This window comes from Capsella rubella, unplaced genomic scaffold (genome assembly GCF_000375325.1).
Source record: "Capsella rubella cultivar Monte Gargano unplaced genomic scaffold, Caprub1_0 scaffold_2, whole genome shotgun sequence".
Classification (NCBI taxonomy): domain Eukaryota; kingdom Viridiplantae; phylum Streptophyta; class Magnoliopsida; order Brassicales; family Brassicaceae; genus Capsella; species Capsella rubella.
Window position 1 is genome coordinate 10332872 of NW_006238922.1, and position 24463 is coordinate 10357334.

General features: G+C 38.9%; 6 protein-coding genes across 8 annotated transcripts; 4 read left to right on the forward strand and 2 right to left on the reverse strand.

Annotated features, from left to right (window-relative positions):
- Window positions 1–316: 316 nt before the first annotated feature.
- LOC17895705 (pentatricopeptide repeat-containing protein At1g71210, mitochondrial) lies at window positions 317–3254 on the reverse strand. Its single transcript, XM_006301777.2, has one exon. The coding sequence runs from the start codon at window positions 3222–3224 to the stop codon at window positions 618–620; it is 2607 nt and encodes an 868-aa protein (XP_006301839.1). The 5' UTR covers window positions 3225–3254; the 3' UTR covers window positions 317–617.
- A 71-nt stretch (window positions 3255–3325) lies between these two features.
- On the forward strand, window positions 3326–13724 carry LOC17896237 (UDP-glucose:glycoprotein glucosyltransferase). Its single transcript, XM_023788079.1, has 37 exons — window positions 3326–3573; window positions 3667–4026; window positions 4117–4270; window positions 4514–4685; window positions 4828–4901; window positions 5123–5219; window positions 5299–5411; window positions 5506–5621; window positions 5951–6008; window positions 6192–6344; window positions 6463–6561; window positions 6659–6811; window positions 7023–7091; window positions 7215–7306; window positions 7429–7591; window positions 7800–7937; window positions 8038–8143; window positions 8251–8345; window positions 8451–8563; window positions 8677–8887; window positions 9005–9073; window positions 9201–9346; window positions 9681–9782; window positions 9866–10013; window positions 10278–10334; window positions 10437–10567; window positions 10722–10810; window positions 10896–11248; window positions 11341–11427; window positions 11564–11628; window positions 11858–11960; window positions 12095–12253; window positions 12333–12473; window positions 12555–12598; window positions 12676–12790; window positions 13045–13197; window positions 13289–13724. Exons 1-37 carry the CDS (start codon window positions 3428–3430, stop codon window positions 13478–13480), a joined length of 4836 nt encoding a protein of 1611 aa, XP_023643847.1. The 5' UTR covers window positions 3326–3427; the 3' UTR covers window positions 13481–13724.
- Window positions 13725–13891: 167 nt separating this feature from the next.
- On the forward strand, window positions 13892–16096 carry LOC17894456 (COP9 signalosome complex subunit 5b). Its single transcript, XM_006302392.2, has 6 exons — window positions 13892–14419; window positions 14644–14925; window positions 15011–15158; window positions 15272–15357; window positions 15651–15728; window positions 15835–16096. The coding sequence occupies exons 1-6, from the start codon at window positions 14030–14032 to the stop codon at window positions 15925–15927; spliced, it is 1077 nt and encodes a 358-aa protein (XP_006302454.1). The 5' UTR covers window positions 13892–14029; the 3' UTR covers window positions 15928–16096.
- A 263-nt stretch (window positions 16097–16359) lies between these two features.
- Window positions 16360–20622, forward strand: LOC17894482. 2 transcript variants are annotated; one of them, XM_006301209.2, is made up of 11 exons: window positions 16360–16627; window positions 16776–17004; window positions 17099–17249; window positions 17357–17464; window positions 17570–17733; window positions 17833–17998; window positions 18255–18391; window positions 18500–19184; window positions 19370–19482; window positions 19684–19939; window positions 20116–20622. In XM_006301209.2, the coding sequence occupies exons 1-11, from the start codon at window positions 16435–16437 to the stop codon at window positions 20389–20391; spliced, it is 2478 nt and encodes an 825-aa protein (XP_006301271.1). In that variant the 5' UTR covers window positions 16360–16434; the 3' UTR covers window positions 20392–20622. The 2 variants fall into 2 exon arrangements, with proteins under 2 accessions (XP_006301271.1, XP_023643715.1); XM_023787947.1 differs by having other exon boundaries at window positions 17102–17249.
- Window positions 20623–20759: 137 nt separating this feature from the next.
- On the forward strand, window positions 20760–22590 carry LOC17896325 (GDSL esterase/lipase At1g71250). Its single transcript, XM_006300370.2, has 6 exons — window positions 20760–20777; window positions 20956–21256; window positions 21362–21489; window positions 21576–21818; window positions 21892–22147; window positions 22237–22590. The coding sequence occupies exons 1-6, from the start codon at window positions 20760–20762 to the stop codon at window positions 22458–22460; spliced, it is 1170 nt and encodes a 389-aa protein (XP_006300432.2). The 3' UTR covers window positions 22461–22590.
- On the reverse strand, window positions 22473–24369 carry LOC17894160 (single-stranded DNA-binding protein WHY2, mitochondrial). 2 transcript variants are annotated; one of them, XM_006302696.2, is made up of 8 exons: window positions 24260–24369; window positions 24065–24159; window positions 23890–23993; window positions 23701–23793; window positions 23517–23611; window positions 23331–23404; window positions 23026–23114; window positions 22473–22834 (listed from the first exon to the last, which is right to left on the reverse strand). In XM_006302696.2, exons 1-8 carry the CDS (start codon window positions 24289–24291, stop codon window positions 22712–22714), a joined length of 705 nt encoding a protein of 234 aa, XP_006302758.1. In that variant the 5' UTR covers window positions 24292–24369; the 3' UTR covers window positions 22473–22711. The 2 variants fall into 2 exon arrangements, with proteins under 2 accessions (XP_006302758.1, XP_006302759.1); XM_006302697.2 differs by having other exon boundaries at window positions 23890–23996.
- Between the last annotated feature and the right edge of the window lie 94 nt (window positions 24370–24463).

Consider the following 24463-nt stretch of genomic DNA (forward strand, 5'->3'; position numbering starts at 1 on the left):
ATATGTAATCACTATTCTCCTCTCTCTTCTATAAGTACTTTTTTATAAACAGATAATTGTATCCTCGTAACACACTTGGTGTTTTTAATCCTGTTTGTTTTGTTTTTCATTGTTGCTAAAATATGTTTCGCCAGAAAAGAGAGCTTTTCTATGAAAATTATAAACATGATTAGATGAATACAAAAGTATTGTTTTTCTTTTTTCAATGAAAAAATATTTTCATTAGTAAAAAAATGTAATACAAACACAAATAATTGGAAACCAAGGTGGGCGAGCCGCGAGCACCATAAAGTTTCTTTTAGCAACAAATGAAGAATTTGACAAAACTGTTGAAATCTCTCTCTCAGTTGTGTGTTTCTCTACTAGGAAAGACTACAACCAATTGTGTACATAATGTAGATCTAAAGCTGATACTAACCAATTCTGTAACTGCCTTTCATGACACATTTGCAAAAAACAGAGACAAGAAAGCTTCTGCAAGTTATAGCTTTCTCATTCACCTGTTGACTGTTGTCGATGATCCAAATCCCAAAACAGATATTGAATCCAAATCAATTGAGAGATTCTTCCCTTATTCTCTATTCAACAATTCTGACCTCTTAGTGACGTACTTTTCATCATTCACGTTGCATCTGTCTGCTACTCCAACCGTTCCCCCCTAAGCTTGACCGCAAATTCCGTCCCTCTAGTATGCGGTCAGCACGTCCAAGGATCCTGTCAGTCCACTCATTAGGCTCATACCCTCTCCGACATAATCTTTCAACCATCTCATATGCATCTTCTGCCTGGTTCATTACTATCATTCTCAACAGCATATTGTACGTGTACATATCAAGACGATAGCATTTCTCTATTACTTCATCTAACCGCTTCAGTTCTACTTCCATATCGATTCGTCCCGAAAATAATCCTATCAACTCACCAAGGGACTTCATCTCAGGGATTTTTTCTTCTACATCTCTCATTCGTGTCCATGCTTCATACACCCCTTTGCTCTTCATTGCGTTATGCAAAAGGACATTACCGATGAAAGCTGTGATGCGGCGCCCGCTTTTCCTGAATTCGTTGACTAATCCAACTGCCTCCTCATACTTTTCTTCGTTGCACAAATTTTGTATGTTTACTTCATAACATTCGATACTAGGCCGTAGTCCTTCACCCTTCATTTCTTCCAAGAAATGCATAGCATCATCCAATCTATTTGCTTTAGAGAGGCCAACTACCATAACATTATATAGTCTTTTTGTTACTTCACCCTTTTCACGCAGGTCATGGAAAAAGTGAAGAGCATCGGCCATTTTCTCATTTTTGAGATAACTCTGAAGCATGAGAATGTTTGAATCTAGTGTGGGTATGATCCCATCTCTATCCATCATATCATACACTAGTCTTGCAAGTTTTGGTTTTCCTGCAAACCCAGCTCCTTCGATGAATAAGTTGTAGGCCTGAACTTTATGTTCCCAAAGAGACAACTGAAACTTTAGCAACGTAGTGAAGAAGTTTTTTTCACCACTTTCCATCTCACAAACACATCGAATAACATTTCGAAAGAGACTACGGGTCGGGGTGTAGCCCTTTTCCTGCATCCTGATGATAAGTTTAGCAGCTATGTCTCCCCTCATTAGTGTGATTGAGCCGTATATCAAGCTGATGAACATTTTGAAGGAGGTGTCTACACCACCTTTATTGAATAGCTCATTGATCATTAGAGCATCCTCCACTTTCCCAGCATCGCAAAGAGCTGATATAATATTACAACCAGCTATACGCTTAGGCAATAAGTCTTGCTCTGTGGCAGCAATAATCAGCTCCTTTGCCATGTCAGGCTTCCCCTTCCAGCACAAGGCATTGGTAAGTGTACTAAAAGTCTTTGCACCAAGAAAATGCCCTCGGTCCATCGCCCCTTTCAAGACATCATACGCTTGTTCAACACTTTCATTGGCGCAAAGGGAATGAATCAGATAGTTGTAAGATGTGGCAGTAGGAGCAAATCCAATTTCTGACCTCGACCGATATAAGTCGAGGGCTTCATCTACAAATCCGGCTTTGCAAAAGAAGCATAAAGCTGCATTCATTGTTTTCTTATTAGGTGAAACTCCACGTACCATCATCTCCGTCAGGATATCATACACACCATTAAGATCGTTCTCTTTCAAAAGTTGAAAGACCAAAGAGTTATACCTGAAAACTTCGAGTTCACAACCTTCTAACGGACTAATTTTCTGCAAGAAATCCGCAGTGTTATTCAAGAATCCAGCTTTAATAAGAGCCCTAATCCAAATGTCATAAGCACGGTCCAAATTCACTGTTCCCACCACTTTAATATCGTCTAACAGCTTAGTAGCTTCCTGAAATTTTCGTTTGGAACATAGAGCATCGACCAAAATGCCTAAACCAGAACCGCATCCAGCAGGATCACTGGGGAGCAGAGTGCGGATATAAGCTTCAGCATCATCAAGTTTCCCTTGCTTGCACAACTTCTTCACCAAAATGGAATGTGTGACAGCACATACAAAGCCACGCACGGAGATCTCGTCGAAGATGACATCAACCGTATCAAAACACTTCTCCTCAACAAGTGCATTGAGAAGCACATGATACCCAAAAGAATCCAAATCCAAACCTCGAAATCTCATGTTACCAAAGTGATGAAGAGCAATATCAGTACGACCAGCTACAGCATATCCCACAACGAGAGCATCACAGAGACGGAGTGAACGGCGATAACCGTCAAAACCAACACTTCGATCCAAGAAGTCAATCATAAGAGTCACAAGCTTAGCACCACGAAGGATCTTGAAGATGGCATGAAAAGTAGCACGCGTGTGATGAAATCCAGGCTGACGAGCTGCCCAATCGAAGAATTTGAGACAAGAGAGGATATCGTTACGAGTGTGTGAAAGCACGTCGAGGACGAATTTCTCAGTGAGACGGAGTCGGAGATTGGAGAGTTGGAGATAAAAACCTCGATCATCTCCATCGGCACAAGGAGCTCGAAGGATATCAAAAACTCGATCGATTAACTGGTGGCTCTGCTTCACATCTCGGTGCTTAAACCAGTCTTTCCATTCGCGGACGACGAAATCTCCGGGAGCGATTGAAGAAGAAGCTTTAGAGAAGTTGGTGAACGGAAACGGTGAAGAGACAGCGTCGCCTTTATTACCGGAATTGCAGTTTCTGAACGACGACGCAGAGAGCGATAGTATCCTCCGCCTGAGGAGCATCCCTTCGCATGATCTCGACGGTGACCAACACCGAAGCCCCCAAAAACTCGAAAAACCCTAAACTTTGTTAACCAGTCAGTGATCACCACGTCAGACTCGATGTCGTGGCTGTTGTTGGTTATTTACGAGAGTATCCTTTTTTGAGTAAGTAAGAATATTTCCCGGCTCGTTTCTGGTTTCTTCTCTTCTCCGTCGCGGAAAAGATGGGGACCAATCTGAGATCTTGGCTCTATCTCATTCTTCTCTTCTTCGTCGTCGTCGGCGTCAACGCTCAGAATCGGAGACCTAAGAATGTTCAGGTGGCTGTCAAGGCGAAGTGGCAGGGTACTCCTCTTCTTCTCGAGGCTGGGTAATGCATTGTTAACATTTCTTAATTTTGTTACTGCTCTTGCGTAATCGACAGTGAAGTCTGAGTGTTTTTGCTGTTGTTGTTGGTATATAGAGAGTTGATTTCCAAAGAATCGAAGCAGTTGTTTTGGGAGTTCACTGATGCGTGGCTTGGTTCCGATGGAGATGATACTGGTGATTCCGATTGCAAATCAGCTAGAGATTGTCTTCTTAAGATATCTAAACAAGCTTCGACTTTATTAGCTCAACCAGTGGCTTCTCTCTTCCATTTCTCACTTACTTTGAGATCTGCCTCGCCCAGGCTTGTGCTTTACCGCCAGTTGGCTGATGAGTCTCTCTCTTCTTTCCCTCACGGCGATGATCCCTCTGCGACTGATTGCTGTTGGGTCGATACTGGCTCCTCCCTCTTTTATGATGTTGCAGATCTCCAATCATGGCTCGCCTCTTCTCCTGCGTATGCGCTGACACTCTCTCTTCTTCTTCTTTTTCGTTTTGGTTAAGATCACAACTTGTTCTTTCTAAGCTGCATTTTGTTGGGTGCTAGTGCTGGAGACGCAGTTCAGGGGCCTGAGCTCTTCGACTTTGATCACGTTCATTTTGATTCGAGAGCTGGAAGCCCAGTTGCCGTTCTCTATGGGGCAGTTGGGACTGATTGCTTTAGGAAATTTCACCTCTCGCTTGCTAAAGCAGCCAGAGAGGTCTCTCCTTCTCCTTGATTGTTGGAAAAACGTATTTTTATTATTTGGGTAGTATAGGCTTTACCTTGAGCTTGTGGCATGAGTTCGAGAAGTTCTGTCGTATGGGTTCAGTTGTTTTTGATTTGTATTTTTTATTACTGTCTTGATAAAACAACATCAGGCACTACTGTCCAGGGATTCCATTTTTTAGTGTCTTTCTGCTTTTGTTGTGTGCATGCTAATAAAGCCTTGGTTTTCCGACAGGGAAAAGTTACTTATGTTGTTAGACCAGTATTACCTTTGGGTTGTGAAGGCAAAACCAGACCCTGCGGTGCCATTGGGGCAAGGGATAATGTTAGCTTAGCTGGCTATGGTGTGGAGCTTGCTTTAAAGAACATGGAGTACAAGGCAATGGATGATAGTGCTATAAAGAAAGGTTAGTGTTAAATACTGTGTTGTTCATTTCGCCACCCGAATTGTGAAAATAAAAGCCTATCTATATTTGGTATTTATTTCTTATCGTCTTTCTATTTTCTGTGAATTTTCTATCCTTTAAGTGTTTCTGCTATGAGTTTCAGGTATCACTCTTGAAGATCCAAGGACTGAAGATCTTAGTCAAGATGTTAGGGGCTTTATATTCTCAAAAATCCTGGTATGCTTAATTTGAAAAATAACCAGAATTATGTATAACATAGAGTACCATTTCTTTCAAAATGTCACTTCATATATTTTACACCAATGCTCGCGAAGTATGTGTTTGTTGATGTGAGATGGATAAAGATACGAGAGGAATGGTGAAAAAAAGTTTTTTTTGTAGCAGTTTGTTTATTTTCTATAGGGTAACTATTGAGGCCAGTGCTCTTTTTTTTGCAGGACAGGAAACCTGAGCTAAGATCAGAAGTCATGGCTTTCAGGGATTATCTCCTATCATCAACAGTATCAGACACGCTTGATGTTTGGGAGCTCAAGGGTAGTTCTCAATCCTGGATGTTTGGGTTGGTTATAATGGAAATTAGTAAAGTGTTTTCTAATTTACCTTTGTTCAACAGATTTAGGACACCAAACAGCGCAAAGAATAGTCCATGCCTCTGATCCCCTGCAGTCTATGCAGGAAATTAATCAAAACTTCCCTAGTGTAGTTTCTTCATTATCTCGCATGAAGGTATGTCACTGTTTTTTGATGCTGTGTTTACATTGTTGGTTGAATTTTTCTTCTTGGTTTCTTTTATTTTAGATATCTCTGGTTAATCATGCAGCTGAATGAATCGATCAAAGATGAGATACTTTCAAACCAGAGGATGGTTCCCCCTGGCAAGGCTTTGTTGGCTCTGAATGGTGCCCTGTTGAACATCGAAGATATGGATCTATACATGTAATACCTTTTTGCACATTGTGTTACTTCATTGGTCTAGGCATATCTTAGTGAAATCCTTGATCATTTTCTTGTCATGGGGATTTTTTTCTTATGGTTTGGGAAGCTGAAAATCTTATGTTTTTTCCTCGCTACTCTTCTCCAAGCCCATTTTGGTTTGAGTACGGCCAGACGTAGTTTCCCGTCTCTCTATTCACTTACATTTGATATCAGTTTCAATTGTATCAATTAAAACTTTGGATTTCCGCTTTGCTCCTTTCAAAAGCTAGCATGCCTAAATTGTTGGTTATAGTCTGTTTTCCATGATCATCTGATCCTTCTTTTTGTAGGTTGATGGATTTAGCTCATCAGGAATTGTCCCTGGCCAACCATTTTTCAAAGCTAAAGGTACTCTTGTAATAATGCTCAGAATTTTTATAGTTTAGTGTTTCTTTTTCTGGTTTGCTGGATATCTTGGACATACATCCCACTTCTTGTGAAATAAAAAGTATAGTTGTAGTTTATATAAGATGTTAAACTATGATTAGTCTTAAGAATAAGGATATGCTAACATGTTTAAGCAACTATCAGATACCTGATGGAGCCATACGGAAACTTCTACTAACTACCCCTCTCCCTGAGCCGGATTCATATCGGGTTGATTTCCGTTCCGTGCATGTTAACTATCTCAACAATCTTGAAGAGGATGATATGTACAAGCGTTGGCGGAGTAATATTAATGAGGTAAGTAGCGCAGCTGCATCTTCACGATAAGTGAGGATACATGTGATTTATTGTAAGTAAGGTGCCATTTGGAAAATAATTTTTCTAATGGTCTGTGTTTCTCTCACCTTATAATAAGATTTTGATGCCTGCTTTCCCTGGGCAACTACGTTACATCAGAAAGAACCTATTCCATGCAGTTTATGTCATTGATCCAGCCACTGCCTGCGGTCTTGAGGTAAGTCTTATATCTTCCTTTTCCCAGCATTGCTGCCCCTTCATCCCTTTTTCATTAGCACAGAGCTTTTGAGCTGACTATTGTTGGATCTTTACAGTCCATTGGCACTCTCAGATCTTTATATGAAAATCAACTCCCTGTGAGATTTGGGGTGATATTATATTCCACTCAATTAATCAAGACAATCGAGGAGAATGGTGGTCAAATCCCATCTTCTAATTCACAAGTTAAAGAGGACATATCCACTATGGTATTCACTGTTTAGAATATAAAATTTCCTGTTTATCATTTTCCCAATTTTGAACATTTTTGCCTGCATTAAAAAACCTTTTCTGTGTGGTTAAGAATTTATTGTTTATCCTTATCCCAAGTTAAAGAAGACAAATTATGTTCTTATTTATTTTTTGCTGAGGGATAAAACTAAGAATAGATTTTATTCTGATGAAAAACTCTCTTTGCAGGTTATACGTCTTTTTCTGTACATCGAGGAGCACCATGGGATTCAGACAGCTTTTCAGTTCTTGGGCAATGTAATAGAGACTAAAATTTAACACTAAACTTACAGTTAGAAGTCTTGGAACACTTATTTGTCATATTCTAGTGTAAATTCATCCAAAAACAGTAGTTGCTAACATCTTCAGGTTGGTTAACAGGTAAACAGACTAAGGACTGAATCTGCTGATTCTTCAGAGGAGGACATTATTGAACAGGATTATGTCGATGGAGCCTTTGTTGAGACAATTTTGTAAGTACCATGGATATTTAAAATCATTTCTTTGACCACAGATGTATCATATATTTCTATTTCCATAGAAAATTTGGATTGTATTTCTTAACGCTGCTAAAGTTGGGTCTTTTATATTCTAGACCAAAGGTTAAATCACCTCCTCAGGATATATTGCTGAAACTGCAACAAGAGCACACTTTGAAGGAAGCATCTGAAGCAAGCTCCATGTTTGTATTTAAGCTGGGTCTGGCGAAATTGAAGTGTTCCTTTTTGATGAATGGCCTTGTCTTTGACTCTATTGAGGTACATTTGTGCTTCTTTTTTAATATGTTCAGGTTCTCCGAACTTGGTAGCTTATTGCAAGCATATGTCTAATTCAGTATTATAACTGTACATGCAAACCATTTTATTACTTATTAAACTGCATCAACTTTCACGTCTGCATAGTAATAGCTTTTAATATTCTACGGCTTCAAATATCGGTTAATGAAGCTAGCCCTTGTCTCTTCAGGAAGAAACTCTTTTAAATGCCATGAATGATGAGCTTCCCAAGATACAAGAACAAGTTTATTACGGCCAGATAGAATCCCGTACTAATGTTTTGGACAAATTGCTTTCAGAAAGTGGACTTAGCCGTTACAATCCACAGGTTGGGAATTTCATTGGCAGCAAATCTTGTAATTTGCTTACATGTTTGTTAATTACTAATTCCAAGAAATGTCTGCCTCTCATAATTGCATTGTTTGTAGATTATTAGTGGAGGAAAGAACAAACCAAGATTTGTGTCACTGGCTTCATCTACCAGGAAAGGGGAATCCATGTTGAATGATCTTAACTACTTGCATTCTCCTGAAAGTAACCACAAATTTATATAGTCGACAGCTTCTGTCCATACCCAAATGTGTTATCTTCTTAGGCAAACTCATTTGATATATATATATTTTCTTCTATGACAATTCCAGCTTCAGATGAAGTAAAGTACGTGACTCATCTTCTTGCTGTTGATGTCGCAACGAAGAAAGGAATAAAATTGTTACATGAAGGAGTCCGTTACCTGGTTAGTTGATGTATTAATAGCTTTCTGTTTCGTTCTTTACACCCTTTTCCTCTACCTTCAGTTGTATCCACACATGGTATTGATGTTTCTTGCATGTTCGTTCAGATTGGAGGTTCCAAAAGTGCTCGTCTTGGAGTCTTATTTAGTAGCAGCCAGAATGCTGACTCAAATAGCCTTCTGTTTATAAAGTTTTTCGAAAAAACTGCTTCATCATTTAGGTACGCGAGTTTTTTTCATACATGCGATAGGTAATGTGTTCTCGATGATACTTTTGTTTGTGTCATTTCCTTACCTTCATCTCTTGTTATTTTTGTTATCTATTTGTTTGCAGTCATAAGGAAAAGGTGCTATACTTCTTGGATAAACTGTGTTCATTTTACGAGCGTGAATATCTGTTCAAAACATCAGTGGATTCAGCTAGCTCTCAAATTTTCATTGATAAAGTCCTTGAGCTTGCTGAGGAGTATGGGCTATCTTCTAAGGCATACCGATCTTGTACTGCTGAATCGTTGAATGAAGAATTACTGAAACGTTTGGCAAAGGTATGCTGCTTTTAAAAAATTCTAATCATGCACGAAAGAATGTCGATACAAGAATCTTCAGTTTTCTCTGAGAAAGCAATGGTCTTAATGAATGGTTTGTTTATAATTGTCATGCAGGTTGCCAAATTCTTGTCTTGGGAACTTGGACTTGAATCTGATGCAAATGCAATTATTTCAAATGGAAGGGTGTGTAAACCAACTTTTAATATTTTTGGAATTCTATAGATCATTTAATACTATATACGTACTCTTTGTGTTAGTTCCAATTATATATTTATGATCCTTTATCACATTCAAATATATATTTCACTAGGTGATATTTCCTGTGGACGAGAGGACATTTTTGGGCCAAGATCTACATCTTCTGGAGTCAATGGAGTTCAATCAAAGAGTAAAGCCTGTTCAAGAAATTATTGAAGGCATTGAATGGCAGGATGTGGATCCCGATCTGCTGACAAGGTCTCTTGTTTCATGCTATAACTGGTTTTCCTTGTCTGCCAAATCTTAACTTTGAACTTTTTTGCCGTTATGCTTTTCGTCCTAGTTCTTGGTGAGCAAAGCTTCTTTAGCTGCACATTTGTTTTCTTCTAGATATGGCATTAGCTGCTTATTTATATCGGCTTTATTCGCTCTCTAATCTGATGTTTCCTCTCATATTTTCTTCTTCAAGGAGGGATGATCCCATGTATGTTTTGACAATAGCTGAAAAGAAATGGTTCTTCTAGGATCAATCCCTTGCATGGTTTAAAAAATGGCTGATAGAATATTGATTTTTCTTTTCTCACACTTGCAGTAAATATTTTAGTGATGTCTTCATGTTTGTGTCGTCTGCAATGGCAACACGGGATCGTAGTTCTGAAAGTGCACGGTTTGAGGTGTTGAGTTCGGAATACAGGTATGTATGTTGGTTGTAGCGTTTCCTTTCAATTTTCTTGGGAATTTAAGACTCTGCAACTAAGTTGTCTATACGTTGTGTAGTGCGGTTTTGCTAGGAAATGAAAATGCAACTATACACATTGATGCTGTTATCGATCCTTTAAGCCCCACTGGTCAAAAACTTGCATCACTTCTTCAAGTTCTACAGAAACATGTTCAGACGAGCATGAGGATTGTTCTGAATCCCATGGTGAGTAAAAAATATACTGCTCACATTATTATTTAGAAATCATGAGAACATCAAACTTAATGTGCTGAGCCACCTAGATATTCAACTTCTGGCCTTAATTATGGCTAAATATTGTTGAGCTTAATATGTTTTTGATGTTACAGCTGCCTAACTGGTGTGGTTAGTTATGGGCATTTTGCATGTGCATTCTGTTAAAAGGGTAGTTATTTCTTATTGGAAGATATATATTGTTCGTGTGTCTGATCTAGAATTTCTTATTGGCAGAGTTCCCTTGTGGACATTCCTCTGAAGAATTACTACAGATATGTCTTACCTAATATGGTATGTTATTTAAAAACATCGTGATAAAATTATATTATGGTCTGGTATTTTATCCATATTCTTTGATCAAATATTGATTCTGCTAGGTATCATTTTTTCCAGGACGATTACAGCAGTACAGACTTTGACGTAGATGGACCTAAGGCATTTTTTGCAAATATGCCATTGTCTAAGACACTTACCATGAATCTTGACGTTCCAGAGCCATGGCTTGTTGAACCAGTAATTGCCATGTATGGTACTTTCCATGAGAAAAGAAAATGGGACTATGCTATTCTTTTTACTTGAAATATTTGTTAAGGCATTTGCTTGTTTAGTTCACTTATATTTGCTGATGCCTGACCTTTTGCTTTTTTTTTTCTTTCTTCTGGATTTGTCCTCGTCCAGCCATGATCTTGATAATATTTTGCTTGAGAACCTGGGAGATACCACTACACTACAAGCTGTTTTTGAGGTTGAATCCCTTGTTCTTACAGGTTAGCTTTTCTCTACTTATTAAGTTATTATTCAACGCTCGATAAATTTTTTCATGTTATTATTATTAACATAACTCTTGCACAGGTCATTGCGCGGAAAAAGATCATGAGGCTCCTCGTGGCCTTCAGCTGATTCTGGGAACCAAAAATAGACCGCATTTGGTTGATACCCTTGTTATGGCCAATTTGGGTTATTGGCAGATGAAAGTATCCCCAGGGGTTTGGTATTTGCAACTTGCTCCGGGTAGAAGTTCTGAACTATATGTTTTGCAAGAAGGAAGTGACGGAAGTCAAGATCGATCCTCGCTGAAACGTATTACTATTGATGATCTGCGTGGTAAAGTTGTTCATCTAGAAGTAGTTAAGAGAAAGGGTAAAGAGCATGAAAAGTTGCTAGTTCCTTCTGACGGTGATGATGGTGTGCAGCAAAAACACGAAGTAAGTGCTTCTTCCTCGAATAAAAGATAATACGTAACAACTATTGGTCCTTAAAAGTCCTTAAAAGTCCTTAAAAGTGCTTTTTGTTATAGCGGCGAAGCTGGAACTCAAATTTCTTGAAATGGGCGTCGGGATTCGTTGGTGGTCGTCAACAATCAATGAAGGGAACTTCCGAAAAGGTGAATAGCTTTTGTAATATGGACTAACTTTTACAATTGCTATAAACCTGTTGCATCACAATTCTCTTTTATTCTAAAATGTGGGCTATCTTTGCAACAGTACTAATCTTGTTATTTCCATCTATCATATTTACAGGAGCATGAGAAGGGTGGACGACAAGGGAAAACGATAAATATATTCTCCATCGCTTCAGGGCATCTGTAAGCGATATTTTTTTTTTTAATCAGCTTGACCACATACATTGACTTAGATAATCTGATGTAATTTAATTGCATCACGAATATAAAAAGAAATTAATTTATGGTATTTCTATGTCAATATGTGGATTTTAGTGTGCAGAAGAGTTTTAAGTATATTATGTGAACAAAAGTTTTAATATATTTTTTTGGTGTCGCTTCCTTTCTGACGCTGAGGCACTGCTTATGACAGATACGAGCGTTTCCTTAAGATCATGATTCTTAGTGTTCTGAAGAACACCAATCGTCCTGTAAAATTCTGGTTTATTAAGAATTATCTTTCTCCTCAATTTAAGGTTGGTTCCTTTATTCTTTGCATACGCATAAGATTATTGTATGTGTCTATTTATGTCTTCTTATCTCTACATGCAAATTTATCACTAGTTGTTTAACCACTCTAACTTAATTGTATCACATTCTACTCTTGCAGGATGTGATTCCACATATGGCACAAGAATACAACTTTGAGTATGAGCTGATTACATACAAATGGCCTTCCTGGTTGCATAAACAGAAAGAAAAGCAACGAATTATTTGGGCCTACAAAATTCTTTTCCTTGATGTTATATTTCCTCTCTCATTGGAAAAGGTAACATATCTTCATTTCTCGCTTGCGATTTTGATGCTTGGAAGATGCCTCTATAAGGCATTCGACATGTATTCTGTAGGTTATATTTGTAGACGCAGATCAAATTATAAGGACTGACATGGGAGAACTGTATGATATGGATATCAAAGGAAGACCTCTTGCGTATACTCCTTTTTGTGACAACAACAGGGAAATGGATGGATATCGATTTTGGAGACAGGTGAATATTAATCTGTTTTTTCTGCCCGTAGAAGTAACTTTGGTTTCCTTACTCTTTACATTCTCAATTGCTTTTCAACAGGGTTTCTGGAAAGAACATTTACGTGGTAGGCCATACCATATCAGGTAAACAAACTAAATTCACGTGAACCCGTTACGTTGTTGTTTTTCCCATTCTTGATGTGCCTCGTTTCTATCTGCAGTGCTCTGTACGTTGTTGACTTGGTTACATTCCGAGAGACAGCGGCAGGAGATAATCTAAGAGTCTTCTATGAGACGCTTAGCAAGGATCCAAACAGTCTGTCCAACCTAGATCAGGCAAGTTGTACACTATGGTTCTCTATACTTAGGGCTGTAACCTTTCTTTGATGCTCTCATTATCGTTTTCCTTTGTTTGAATACCTTTCCATTTCACTCTCATCATCACACCTTGTTTGAATACCTTTCCATTTCACTCTCATCATCACACCATGCTCCGAATCTTTAGAACATTATACTATTAGTTTGATTTATTTTCTCAAGTTCTATGTTCAAACCTTTTGATGGCATGGTATTATCTTATATTGTTTCAGGATCTTCCTAATTATGCTCAGCATACTGTTCCTATATTTTCACTTCCCCAAGAGTGGTTGTGGTGTGAATCTTGGTGTGGAAACGCCACAAAATCCAAGGCCAGAACAATCGACCTTTGCAATAATCCCATGACAAAGGAACCAAAGCTTCAGGTAAATGGTGACTTTTACAAGCTTCCCTAAGAAAATGATGTTTGCTTGCATATCTACAACTCTTATGAATCATTGTTTGTTAATTCTGCAGGGTGCCAGAAGAATCGTAACTGAATGGCCTGATCTTGATCTCGAGGCACGGAAATTCACAGCAAAAATCTTGGGTGAAGATATGGAACTCAACGAGCCGCCAGTAGCTGCTGCTACAGACAAACCAAATCCTCCTCCATCAAATGAAGTAGAAGATTCAGAACAAGACTTGGAATCTAAAGATGAACTGTAATGGCATGTTCCTGAAAGTTTCAAAAGAGGAGAAGATAAACATTAATCATGGCTATTTTGAAATTGCTAGATAAGGTTTCTAGTTTTGTAGTTGCAGTTTCGCAGACATCTCTCAGTAAGACTAGACAGAAGATAGTCAACCATATGGAGGAGAATAATATCAGTATAATATGTTTTTACATCAATAACAAACCTCATCTTCATTTGTAAACAATTAAACATAGATACCTTTAGTATCACTTGGAGACGACAGTAGTAAACCATTATGGTCATTGTTATCGAATTGAACCAAACTCAAACCAACAAGAAAACCGAACCGAAATTCAAACTAACATGTGTCAGTGTCTGTATAAAAAAAAAGCAACACGTGTTCTTGGAGCAAAGCAAACTTTGACACAAGTTTCAATTCTCTGCAATCGGATCGATCACACTCCATCGATTGATTCTTCAAATTCTTGAATCTTCCATAGATTTCCTAGATTTTGGCAATTGCTTCCTTTTGGCATTTTCTGTGAGCTCGTTCTTCAGTTGAGAGAGTGAAAAAAAAAAAATGGAGGGTTCGTCGACGACGATCGCAAGGAAGACATGGGAACTTGAGAACAACATCCTAACCGTAGACCCACCTGATTCAACCTCCGATAACATCTTCTACTACGACGATACTGCTCAGAGTAGGTTCCAGCAAGAGAAACCATGGGAGAACGATCCTCACTACTTCAAGCGAGTTAAGATCTCAGCGCTCGCTCTTCTTAAGATGGTGGTCCACGCTCGCTCTGGTGGCAAAATTGAAATCATGGGTCTTATGCAAGGTAAGACCGATGGTGATGCTATCATTGTTATGGATGCTTTTGCTTTGCCAGTTGAAGGTACTGAGACAAGGGTTAATGCTCAGGCTGATGCGTATGAGTACATGGTCGAGTATTCACAGACCAACAAGCTCGTAAGTGTGTCTATGCTCTTCATCTCCTAGCTACTTTGATACCAATCAGATGGTTGCTTGTTGTAGTTGAATGAATGGTCTAGGGAATTTAATCTGTTCGTATGGGATGATGCTTCTGGTGTAACAATTGGTTTCAACAAGCTTCAAAGTTTTGATTTTTCGTTAAGTCTCTACATGTCAGAACAGTTTGATTGATTATAACTATAGCTTGAATAATTTTCAAGGCTGGGCGGTTGGAGAATGTTGTTGGATGGTATCACTCCCACCCTGGATATGGATGCTGGCTCTCGGGTATTGATGTTTCTACGCAGAGGCTTAACCAACAGTATCAAGAGCCATTTTTAGCTGTGGTTATTGATCCAACAAGGACTGTTTCAGCTGGTAAGGTTGAGATTGGAGCATTCAGAACATATTCAGAGGGATATAAGCCTCCAGATGAACCTGTTTCTGAGTATCAGACTATTCCTTTAAATAAGATCGAGGACTTTGGTGTTCACTGCAAACAGGTATATACTTGTATCATCTTTTTCTTGGTTTTTCTTAATGTAAGCTCCCAACACGATTCTTATGTTTGACTTTTGGTTCTGGCAGTACTATTCATTGGATATTACTTATTTCAAGTCATCTCTTGATTCTCACCTTCTGGATCTCCTATGGAACAAATACTGGGTGAACACACTTTCTTCTTCCCCACTGTTGGGCAATGGAGACTATGTTGCCGGACAAATATCAGACTTGGGTAAACCCTTTTGATATGGCCTAGGAGAAAAGTATCATTTTCTTTCTCTCTCTAGCCGTAGTCTACATAAAAGGTCATGTGTTCTAACCGTTTCCTGGTTTTTATCAATGAAGCTGAGAAGCTTGAGCAAGCGGAGAGTCATCTGAATCATTCTCGCTTTGGAGGAATTGTTCCATCATCCCTTCATAGGAAAAAAGAGGTACGCGAAAGTGGTTTATCAAATTTTAATTTCTCTGCCTTTCACACCCCCCAGTTCTTACCTATATAGAACTTCTACATATAGCTACTAAGATGATAGCTCTTCCACTTTTCTGGTTAATGGTGGTGATTTGGTTAGTTGAGAGGAGAAAATATTGTCTAAGTTTGAACAGATAAACATAGAACAATAGAGAATGTTAATGGGTGTTGTATTATATTCAAAATGACAAAATTTCACGCACCTATGTCTTGCGTTAAAGATCTTGCTTGATGTGTGTTCTGGATTATTTTCAGGATGAGTCTCAACTGACTAAGATAACTAGGGATAGCTCAAAGATTACTGTGGAACAGGTCCATGGACTAATGTCGCAGGTGAGTAATAATCTGAAACGTAGTATTTGTGTTATTTATATATTTCCCTCTAGTGCTCGTGGATCAGAGGCTCACAGACTCGAATCCATCTATGTTGTACTTGTAGGTCATCAAAGATGTATTATTCAACTCACTGCCTCAGTCCAACAACAAATCTCCTCACGACTCGTCTGATACAGAGCCTATGATTACATGTTGAAGTTTCTCTTCTTTTGGTCTCTAGTTTTGGATTTGAACCATCGTTTGTTGTTATGTAGTTGTCATTTCATTTTTTTGTTCCCTGTTGTGTAAAAAGTTTAAGGCAAATGAGAATGATGAACATACAGAAGAAAAGTTTAAGCCAATCGTAGCCGTTGTTATTGATCCCACAAGAACTGTTTCAGCTAAACAAGAATAATAGGTAATGTATTTTTAATGAAATCGTCTTCCATAACCTTACCAATGAAACTGGGAAGCTCATTCTAAATTAGATCAAGCACTTTGGCGGTTATGTAAGAACGAATTTAAATGGAATACATAAAATTGGGGTAAGGAATCGTCGACATGGTTTTGATATTATTTGAGAATAAAGACATAAAAGATGAAACCAGAAAGAAAGCAATAATTTAAGACTTACAAAAAAACACAACAAAAGTGGGTGTTTTTCTACCGTACGCCTCTCTCTCTCTCTCTCTCTCTCGAAGCTTTTTTTTTCAGCTACAGAGAAATGGCGCTGAGAGTCGGAGGATTGAAAAGAGTGAAACTTTCTTCTGCAACTCCAGATTTTCCCATAGTTTATCGTTTGGATGGAGTACGTATACATCGACGTTACTCTTTCTTGAGAAATTGTTCTTCTAATCGAAAGCCAAGACTACGAATTGTTGCCCAGAAGAAATGGAAATTAAACGATATCGACCCAAGTAAGACCTTCTTCTTCGAATCCGGATTCTCTTATGGCTTCTAGAAGTTGTGTACGAATCTTTGGAACATAACTCAGCAACAGCTGCTTGGATTTTATTAAGTATGTTTTTTTTTTTGTTTTTTAAATTGGGTGTTCTGCTATGACAGATGCGGTGCAAGAACGATTTAGTAGGTGGGTGTCTAAATCTCAGAAAATATTGAGTGATGTAACCTCTCCGTTGAAGAAAAAGGGTCAGAGTCTTAAGGTTGAGCTTGAGGATCAGCAAGATGTTGAAGACTTGGAGGAACTTCTTACAGTTGAACAAACAGTTCGAAGTGATACACCAAAAGGATCTCTTTCTTTTGATGCTATTATCTCCATCGAGCAGTTTAGTAGGTGAGAACCAATTTTAAACAAAAACAGAATCATTGAATCATCCTGACTTGTTGTTGCTGTGAAAGTATTCATTTTTCTTTGACCCTTTTAAAAGCAGGATGAATGGGATAACTGGGAAGAAAATGCAAGATATATTTGATACACTTGTTCCTCCAGCTTTATCTACCGATGCACGAAACCTGGTGGAATATTGCTGTTTCAGGTTTTTATCGAGGGACAGTTCGGAATTTCATCCGTCTCTCAAGGTATCTGGATGCTTTACATGATTTCTCTTTAGTTCCAATAATGTCAACATTGACGTTTCTTAAATCTTTTGTTGGTTTCTGAACCGTTGAAACATTTTTCTTTGTAGGAACCTGCATTCCAGAGACTAATTTTCATCACAATGCTTGCGTGGGCTAATCCATACTGCAAAGAAAGAAATGCACGCAATGATGTCTCAGAGAGACCTTCGTTTCAGGTATTTCACAGACGTGGTAATAAGCAAAGTTTGTGAATTCAGAGAGAATTCTGCTCTTTGGGAAACTATTATTGAATTGCTGATGAAAGGTTACTGGTGTTGAAGGGACGTTTTGTTGGGGAAGAGGCATTTGTTCGTATTGCTCCAGCAATTTCAGGCTTGGCTGATAGGGCTACTGTACATAACCTTTTCAAAGCTCTAAGTGCTGCCACTAATCAAAAAGGCATTTCTTTGGAGATCTGGCTAGCTTACATCCAGGAACTTGTCAAGTGAGTATGACATTTGCATTAATAACTTAACTTTTTGCATAAATAAACATGATCCCAACGTTGTTTTCCTAGCTGAGTATCTTTCCTTTGTCAGAACAGAATACACGAAGGACGGAAGTCACACCAGACTACAGACCTTCGGCAGTTGTCATCGGAGAGACTATTATGCATGGCCGCTAACAGGAAAGGACCTGTTTTAAAGTGGGAGAATAACGTTGCATGGCCTGGAAAACTTACTTTAACTGATAAAGCTCTCTATTTTGAGGTACTTGTAGTTCTTTATTTTCTAAGTCCCTCGGGAGGGAGTCAGCGAACACTATTTTCTATTTGCTTTAAGAAATGAAGAACACTTCAATTTTACATATACTGCATAGATATGTATTGTAGCTAAAACTTGTTGTTTAATTTTGAAGTTTGTGAACCCATGTCTTATTGGCTTGTTCTTTTAGTGTTGAAATGAGAACCCTTCTCATGGAAATGTTCTTTTTGTTTCAAGGTGTTTTAATTGTTTTCATTTTCAGCCAGTTGACATAAAGGGAAGCAAAGGGGTCTTGAGACTTGATCTCGCAGGGGACAAGTCAACCGTGGAGAAAGCAAAAGTGGGGCCTTTGGGGTTTTCTCTCTTTGATTCTGCAGTTTCTGTTTCGTCCGGCTCTGGGTGAGTTCATATATTCATGTAACTGATGTTGTTCTGAGGCCTCTCTTATGGTACCATATGTCTGGATGGTCGTTTACCTATATGCTAACCTGTAAAATGTTCATTTAGGTTGGCCACTTGGGTTCTGGAGTTCGTTGACCTTGGAGGTGAACTTAGACGAGATGTTTGGCATGCAATTATTAGTGAAGTTATAGCTTTGCACACATTTCTACGAGAATTTGGGCCGGAAGAGGATGATGAATCGTTGTATCAGGTGTTTGGTGCAAAGAAGGGTAAGGAAAAGGCAATTGCAAGTGCATCTAACTGTATTGCAAGACTTCAAGCTCTTCAATATATGCGGAATTTGCCAGATGATCCTATCAAACTAGTTCAGTTCTCTTTTCTTCAACAAGTAGCCTATGGTGATATCGTGTGTCAAACTTTAGCTGTAAATTTTTGGGGTGGACCACTATTGACAAAAGTTGCAGACACTTACAGACAAGGTAATATAGCCAGGGCTTCCAGAGAGTCCTATGAAAGTTTTGATAACGTGTCTGATCTAGATGGAAGTGTCTACTTGAAAAGGTGGATGAGATCTCCATCCTGGGGTTCAACAGCATCCATCAACTTTTGGAAAAACTCTTCTCTAAGACAAGGCTTAGTTCTAAGCAAATACCTTGCAGTTGCTGATCTGACACTTGTTGAGAGAGCAGCAGAAACATGTAGACAGAAATATAAGGTGGTAGAAAAAACTCAAGCCACTATCGATGCTGCAACCATCAAAGGAATACCTAGTAACATTGATCTCTTTAAGGTAACACTTTTCTCCTTTAATATACAAACATTGTTTCGGAGGATTTCCTAATTCTACATTTTTGTGTGCAATACACTCGGGTTTGTTGTAACTTTTCATTACCCTGCAAATTGTTTTACAAAAGTAATATTAGTAGAGACCGTAGTGACAAAATGTTGTCCTCCTACTCTTATTTTCTCTGCCAGGAACTCATTCTACCATTGAGTATAACTGCCGCAAAGATTGAGAAACTCAGGCGCTGGGAGGAGCCTTACATGACAGTCTCTTTTCTAGCATTTGCATCAACGATAATTTTCAGGTTGGTTCAACCTAGACATGTGATACTGTGATACCTTGTACCTCATGCACGTTGCATTCAGAATGATCCTTAGGTTTAAGACTAGTAGTTGCATGCCGAGAAGTCATATTATCACTGCTACTTTAAGTTGGATATTGTTATATCCTTTTGCTGCTTAGTAATGATCTAATACCACTGAGGATACTTTTTTCTGCGCCTCAGGAACCTTTTGCAGTACGTTTTTCCTGTGTCGTTAATATTTTTGGCAACTGGGATGCTTACGTTGAAGGGGCTCAGACGACAAGGTCGTCTTGGAAGACTGTTTGGAATAATTACCATTCGAGATCAGCCGTCTTCGAATACTATTCAAAAAATTATTGCTGTCAAAGACGCCATGCAAGATCTGGAGAGCTACCTCCAAAAGGTGAATGTAGTGCTTCTAAAACTACGGACAATTGTACTCTCTGGTCATCCTCAGGTATTTTCCATTTACTGGATCAAGTTTTAGAGCGTTTTTATTGACATGCCTTCTTCTCTCTCTTACTAAGTAATTTTGGAATTGGTACAAGAATCATCTTGATTTTTTAGCATTGGTAGTGGTCGTGATTAGCTAAATTTTTATGTGGTGTTTACATGATTTGAATATTTTCTCAGATAACTACTGAGGTAGCACTAGCTTTGCTATCCATTGCGACGGTTCTAGTCATTGTCCCTTTCAAGTACGTTCTGGCTTTTGTTCTCTACGATCAATTTACTCGGGAGCTTGAGTTCCGTAAACAAATGGTCAGGAAATTTAATGCTTTCTTACGAGAACGTTGGGAGATGGTACCAGCAGCCCCTGTGATCGTTTTACCGTTTGTAAATGAAGAGTCTACACCAGCAACTCAGGAAAACAAGCAGCTCAGAAAACAAACACAGAAGGGTGATTGATAAAAAGTGCCAAATTTGTATAATCTAGTGGCATGTGCATGTTTTAGATACACTAGAAGTAGATGCTGAAGAAGGAACAATCCTAGGAGGAACAAATATAAATGTAGTTAACAATAATTATTATTAAATGTATATGAGCACATAGCCCTATAGATGTTAGTTATTTGTTTATCTCTCATTTCATTACAAAACTAATGTCCAACAAGTAAAATATTATTCTCACATTTCTTACTCTTGATCTCCAAAATTTGTCAGCCTTTGGAGATTTACTATGATTGGCGTGGCAACTCTATCCTTTGTGGTCTCTCAGATAATCTCGTGCTCACTATTTTCTTGATCTTTATCCGAGGAGAGTGAGAAACTCCGTCATGGTCATGTCTCCTTGCGTAAATTTTTAGTCTCTTCTTAAATGAAATCAAGCATGATGCAAGCTTTTTTGACTCGCTGACATGCAAGCAGCCGAAATGTGTGAGAGAGAGCCGTTACAAATTGAATCAGAAATTCCGGAAGATAACTCCTTTGAGTCACATGCAGCATGTTTTTCTTAGGGCCTTTATATAAGAGTATTCCCATATTCACAAGCTCATTACCATAAACACAAACGGACAGAAGATGAAAGACCATATTGGAGGATATGTGTTGATACTTGCCGTGATGGCGTCTGTTATATCACATCAGCCTGAGTTGGTGACCGGGCAAGCTAGAGTTCCGGCTATGTTTGTACTTGGAGACTCCTTGGTCGATTCTGGGAACAACAACTTTCTACAAACTGTAGCTCGAGCCAACTACCTCCCTTATGGCATCGACTTGAACTTCCGTCCTACTGGCAGGTTTAGCAACGGCTTGACTTTCATTGATCTGCTAGGTAAGATTTCAGACACTTGAAGGAAGTTTATTTGGTCAAGATCCATCAGGCTGTTTTGGTACTCTCTTTACTTACTTAAAAACACCAATAATTCTGTAAAAACAGCTCAGTTGTTAGGAATTCCACCGCCTCCTGCCTTTGCGGATCCAACTACAGCAGGCTATAGAATCCTCCAAGGAGTTAATCACGCGTCAGCAGCTGCTGGCATCCTCGATGAATCAGGCTACAACTATGTACCTTTTTTATGTTTATTTGTTTTGTTTTGTGTCGTCTCTTTTAGTTAAAAGAGATTATAGTGTTAATGGATTGTGGTGTGCAGGGGGCAAGATACAGCCTGAGCCAGCAAATGGTAAATCTAGAGACTACACTGAGCCAAATAAGAACAATGATGAGCCCTCAAAACTTTACTGATTACTTGGCAAGATCGCTTGTGGTTCTAGTTTTTGGAAGCAATGACTATATCAACAACTACCTTATGCCTAATTTCTACTCCTCCAGCTTGAGATTCAGACCGCCTGATTTTGCCAATCTACTTCTCAGTCAATACGCTCGCCAGCTTCTTGTATGTTACGTCAAATCTTCATATTGTATTATACTTTAATCAATTTTTCTAATAATCTTTTGAATCTGTGTAGACGCTGTACCGCCTAGGTCTAAGAAAAATATTTATACCTGGAGTAGCACCACTAGGCTGCATACCAAACCAACGAGCCACCGGCGCTGCACCACCTGGGAGATGCGTTGACAGTGTAAATCAGATTCTAGGCACATTTAACCAAGGCCTAAAGTCACTTGTTGACCAGCTGAACCAGCGATCACCTGGAGCCATCTATGTATATGGTAACACATATAGCGCAATCGGTGACATCTTAAACAACCCAGCTGCTTACGGTAAACCTCTCCTCTTCGATTATATGGCTGTTAAAATGGAGTTTCTTCTATGCTTTCTACTCTGATCAAACAGGGTTTTTATGGTACAGGATTCAGCGTAGTGGACAGGGCTTGTTGCGGGATTGGGAGGAACCAAGGGCAGATCACATGTCTACCAATGCAAACTCCTTGCCCTAACAGGAATCAGTACGTCTTTTGGGATGCATTCCATCCGACTCAGACTGCTAACTCCATTCTGGCTAGAAGAGCTTTCTATGGCCCTCCTTCCGACGCATACCCTGTCAATGTCCAACAGATGACACTCCTTCGCTAGTTTCTTTTTTTTTATTGTGCTCCTCGTTCTTGAAGTTTGGATGTTATGATAGTTGAATCTGTCTCAGTAAAAAACTGATATCAAAATGCTTTTAATGAAAAAAGGGCAGAAGCCCTATGATTAGAAGTCTTAGAGAGGACATGTCCGATTCAAAAACAGAGCATGCCGAGTTTCGTGTGCATCAAATTCCAGAAAAATTAACACATGCATTGCCAATTTACTCCGTTCCTACTTCCTACTACGCCATCAGTTCATTTATCCCACTCCTGCTCTAACTGCTGTGGATCAGTATTTCCATGTGAAGTAGTCCTCTGCGTTCCAGTACCATCTTGATCTGTTAACCGATCCCAACCCATGAGGTGTGGAAGGACAAACTGCACAAAGTACAAAATCTTGTTAAGAGACAATCACAAGATCCTTTCCTTAAAGAATATATACTTGATCCAGATTCATATGCTAAACTTGACAGAATAGCAATGCTCTTTGTTCTTCCCGTCAATGATTTTGGTTCTCGAACTGATATAATAGTAATAGAGGAAAAGTAGAATTAAAATTCTTATCTTACACTGAAAGCTGTTTTCATCACTGTAAATTCAGCTGTTGTGACAGGAACCACAATACGGTCATTGGTTTTGAGGATGCTATTGATAACGCCTGCATCAAACCGCACAAGCTAAGTTTATACAGCATTCCTATTATTATAAAGAAAGCTATTCCGTGCAAAAAAAACTGTTATCGCCTTATTACAAAGCTAATTCAAGTGCAAGCTTCTTAATTTACTAAACAGAAAGCTCCCATAACTAGCTATTTCAGTAGGATACAGACTGATGATTTATCACTAGTTGCTCAATTGATAGATAAAAGCCTTACCCAATGAGATGAAGTAGCCGCTACCATCTGCGTGGGGCTTAATTGACAATGACTTCCTGACTTGACCAGCATTACTGAAGAGTCAAAGACGCGTATGTCAGAAGATGAAAATGCTGCGTTAAAAAGGCAACTGTCTGCAAAAATTCAGCAGTAAAATCATGTATTAAAGCCAAAAATAAAAAAAACCTTGATTTCATGGAAGGGTCATGGAAAAACTCAGAGCTGTCTTTGGATCCCATGCTAATCAAGGATCCAACCTCCGTAGGTGACAGAGCAAATTTCTGCAACAATGTAGCAAAAAAAAATCAAGTTTTTAGACAAGAAAGAACATTAGTGAAGATAACGGAGAGAGGGAGCAAAAGATCAAAACCTGTTTCTTTTCCCAATCGTACTTACGCTCACCACTAGCAGGCATAAAAGTCATCATCAAGGATCCACGACGGTCTAGCCGAAGATTTCCTGACTAAAAATTGTCCCCACAGTAAGTAAGTAATGAGAATCTAAAAGCCTTAAGAAACACTCACAAAACTAAATAAGAACTGGTTTGGTTTTGGCATACATCGATTTCGGTGAAAGTGGGGAGAACAGGTTCAACAGAGAGAGCAGCTTTCCCCTTGAAAATAGCATAAGGTGCGAACACTCGACCACTAGGCTTTGCAGCTTCTTCTGAATTAAGCAAGCAAATTAGGGCAACCACAAATCTACAGCCAAATGGAACAAACCAAAGTTCTTACCTTTACCGGAGAAACCACTTCCAGTTGACCAGCTCGCAAAACCACGCAACGTTGAAGCTCCATCAAAGAGTGACTTACTTTGGTCACAAAGGCTCCTGCTTTGAGAGAAAAACAAACAACCCCAGATAAGCCATGTGAGAGAAATGGGTTCCAAAATCAAAATTTCATGAGTAGAAAACGAGGAACTAGGGTAACCTGGAGAGCAAAGTGCGAGCTTGCTTCATCATCTTCTACACAATTCCGAGAGAAACCACTCAACCAGTACAAGCGTCTCTTGGGGGTTTCTCTAAGGTTTTATTTTATGGTTGATCAAAACGGGTTTTACCCAACCCGTTTAAAACGGGCGACCCACCATAATTTAACCCATTCTCATATATTGTAGTCTTTTAACGGCCCATT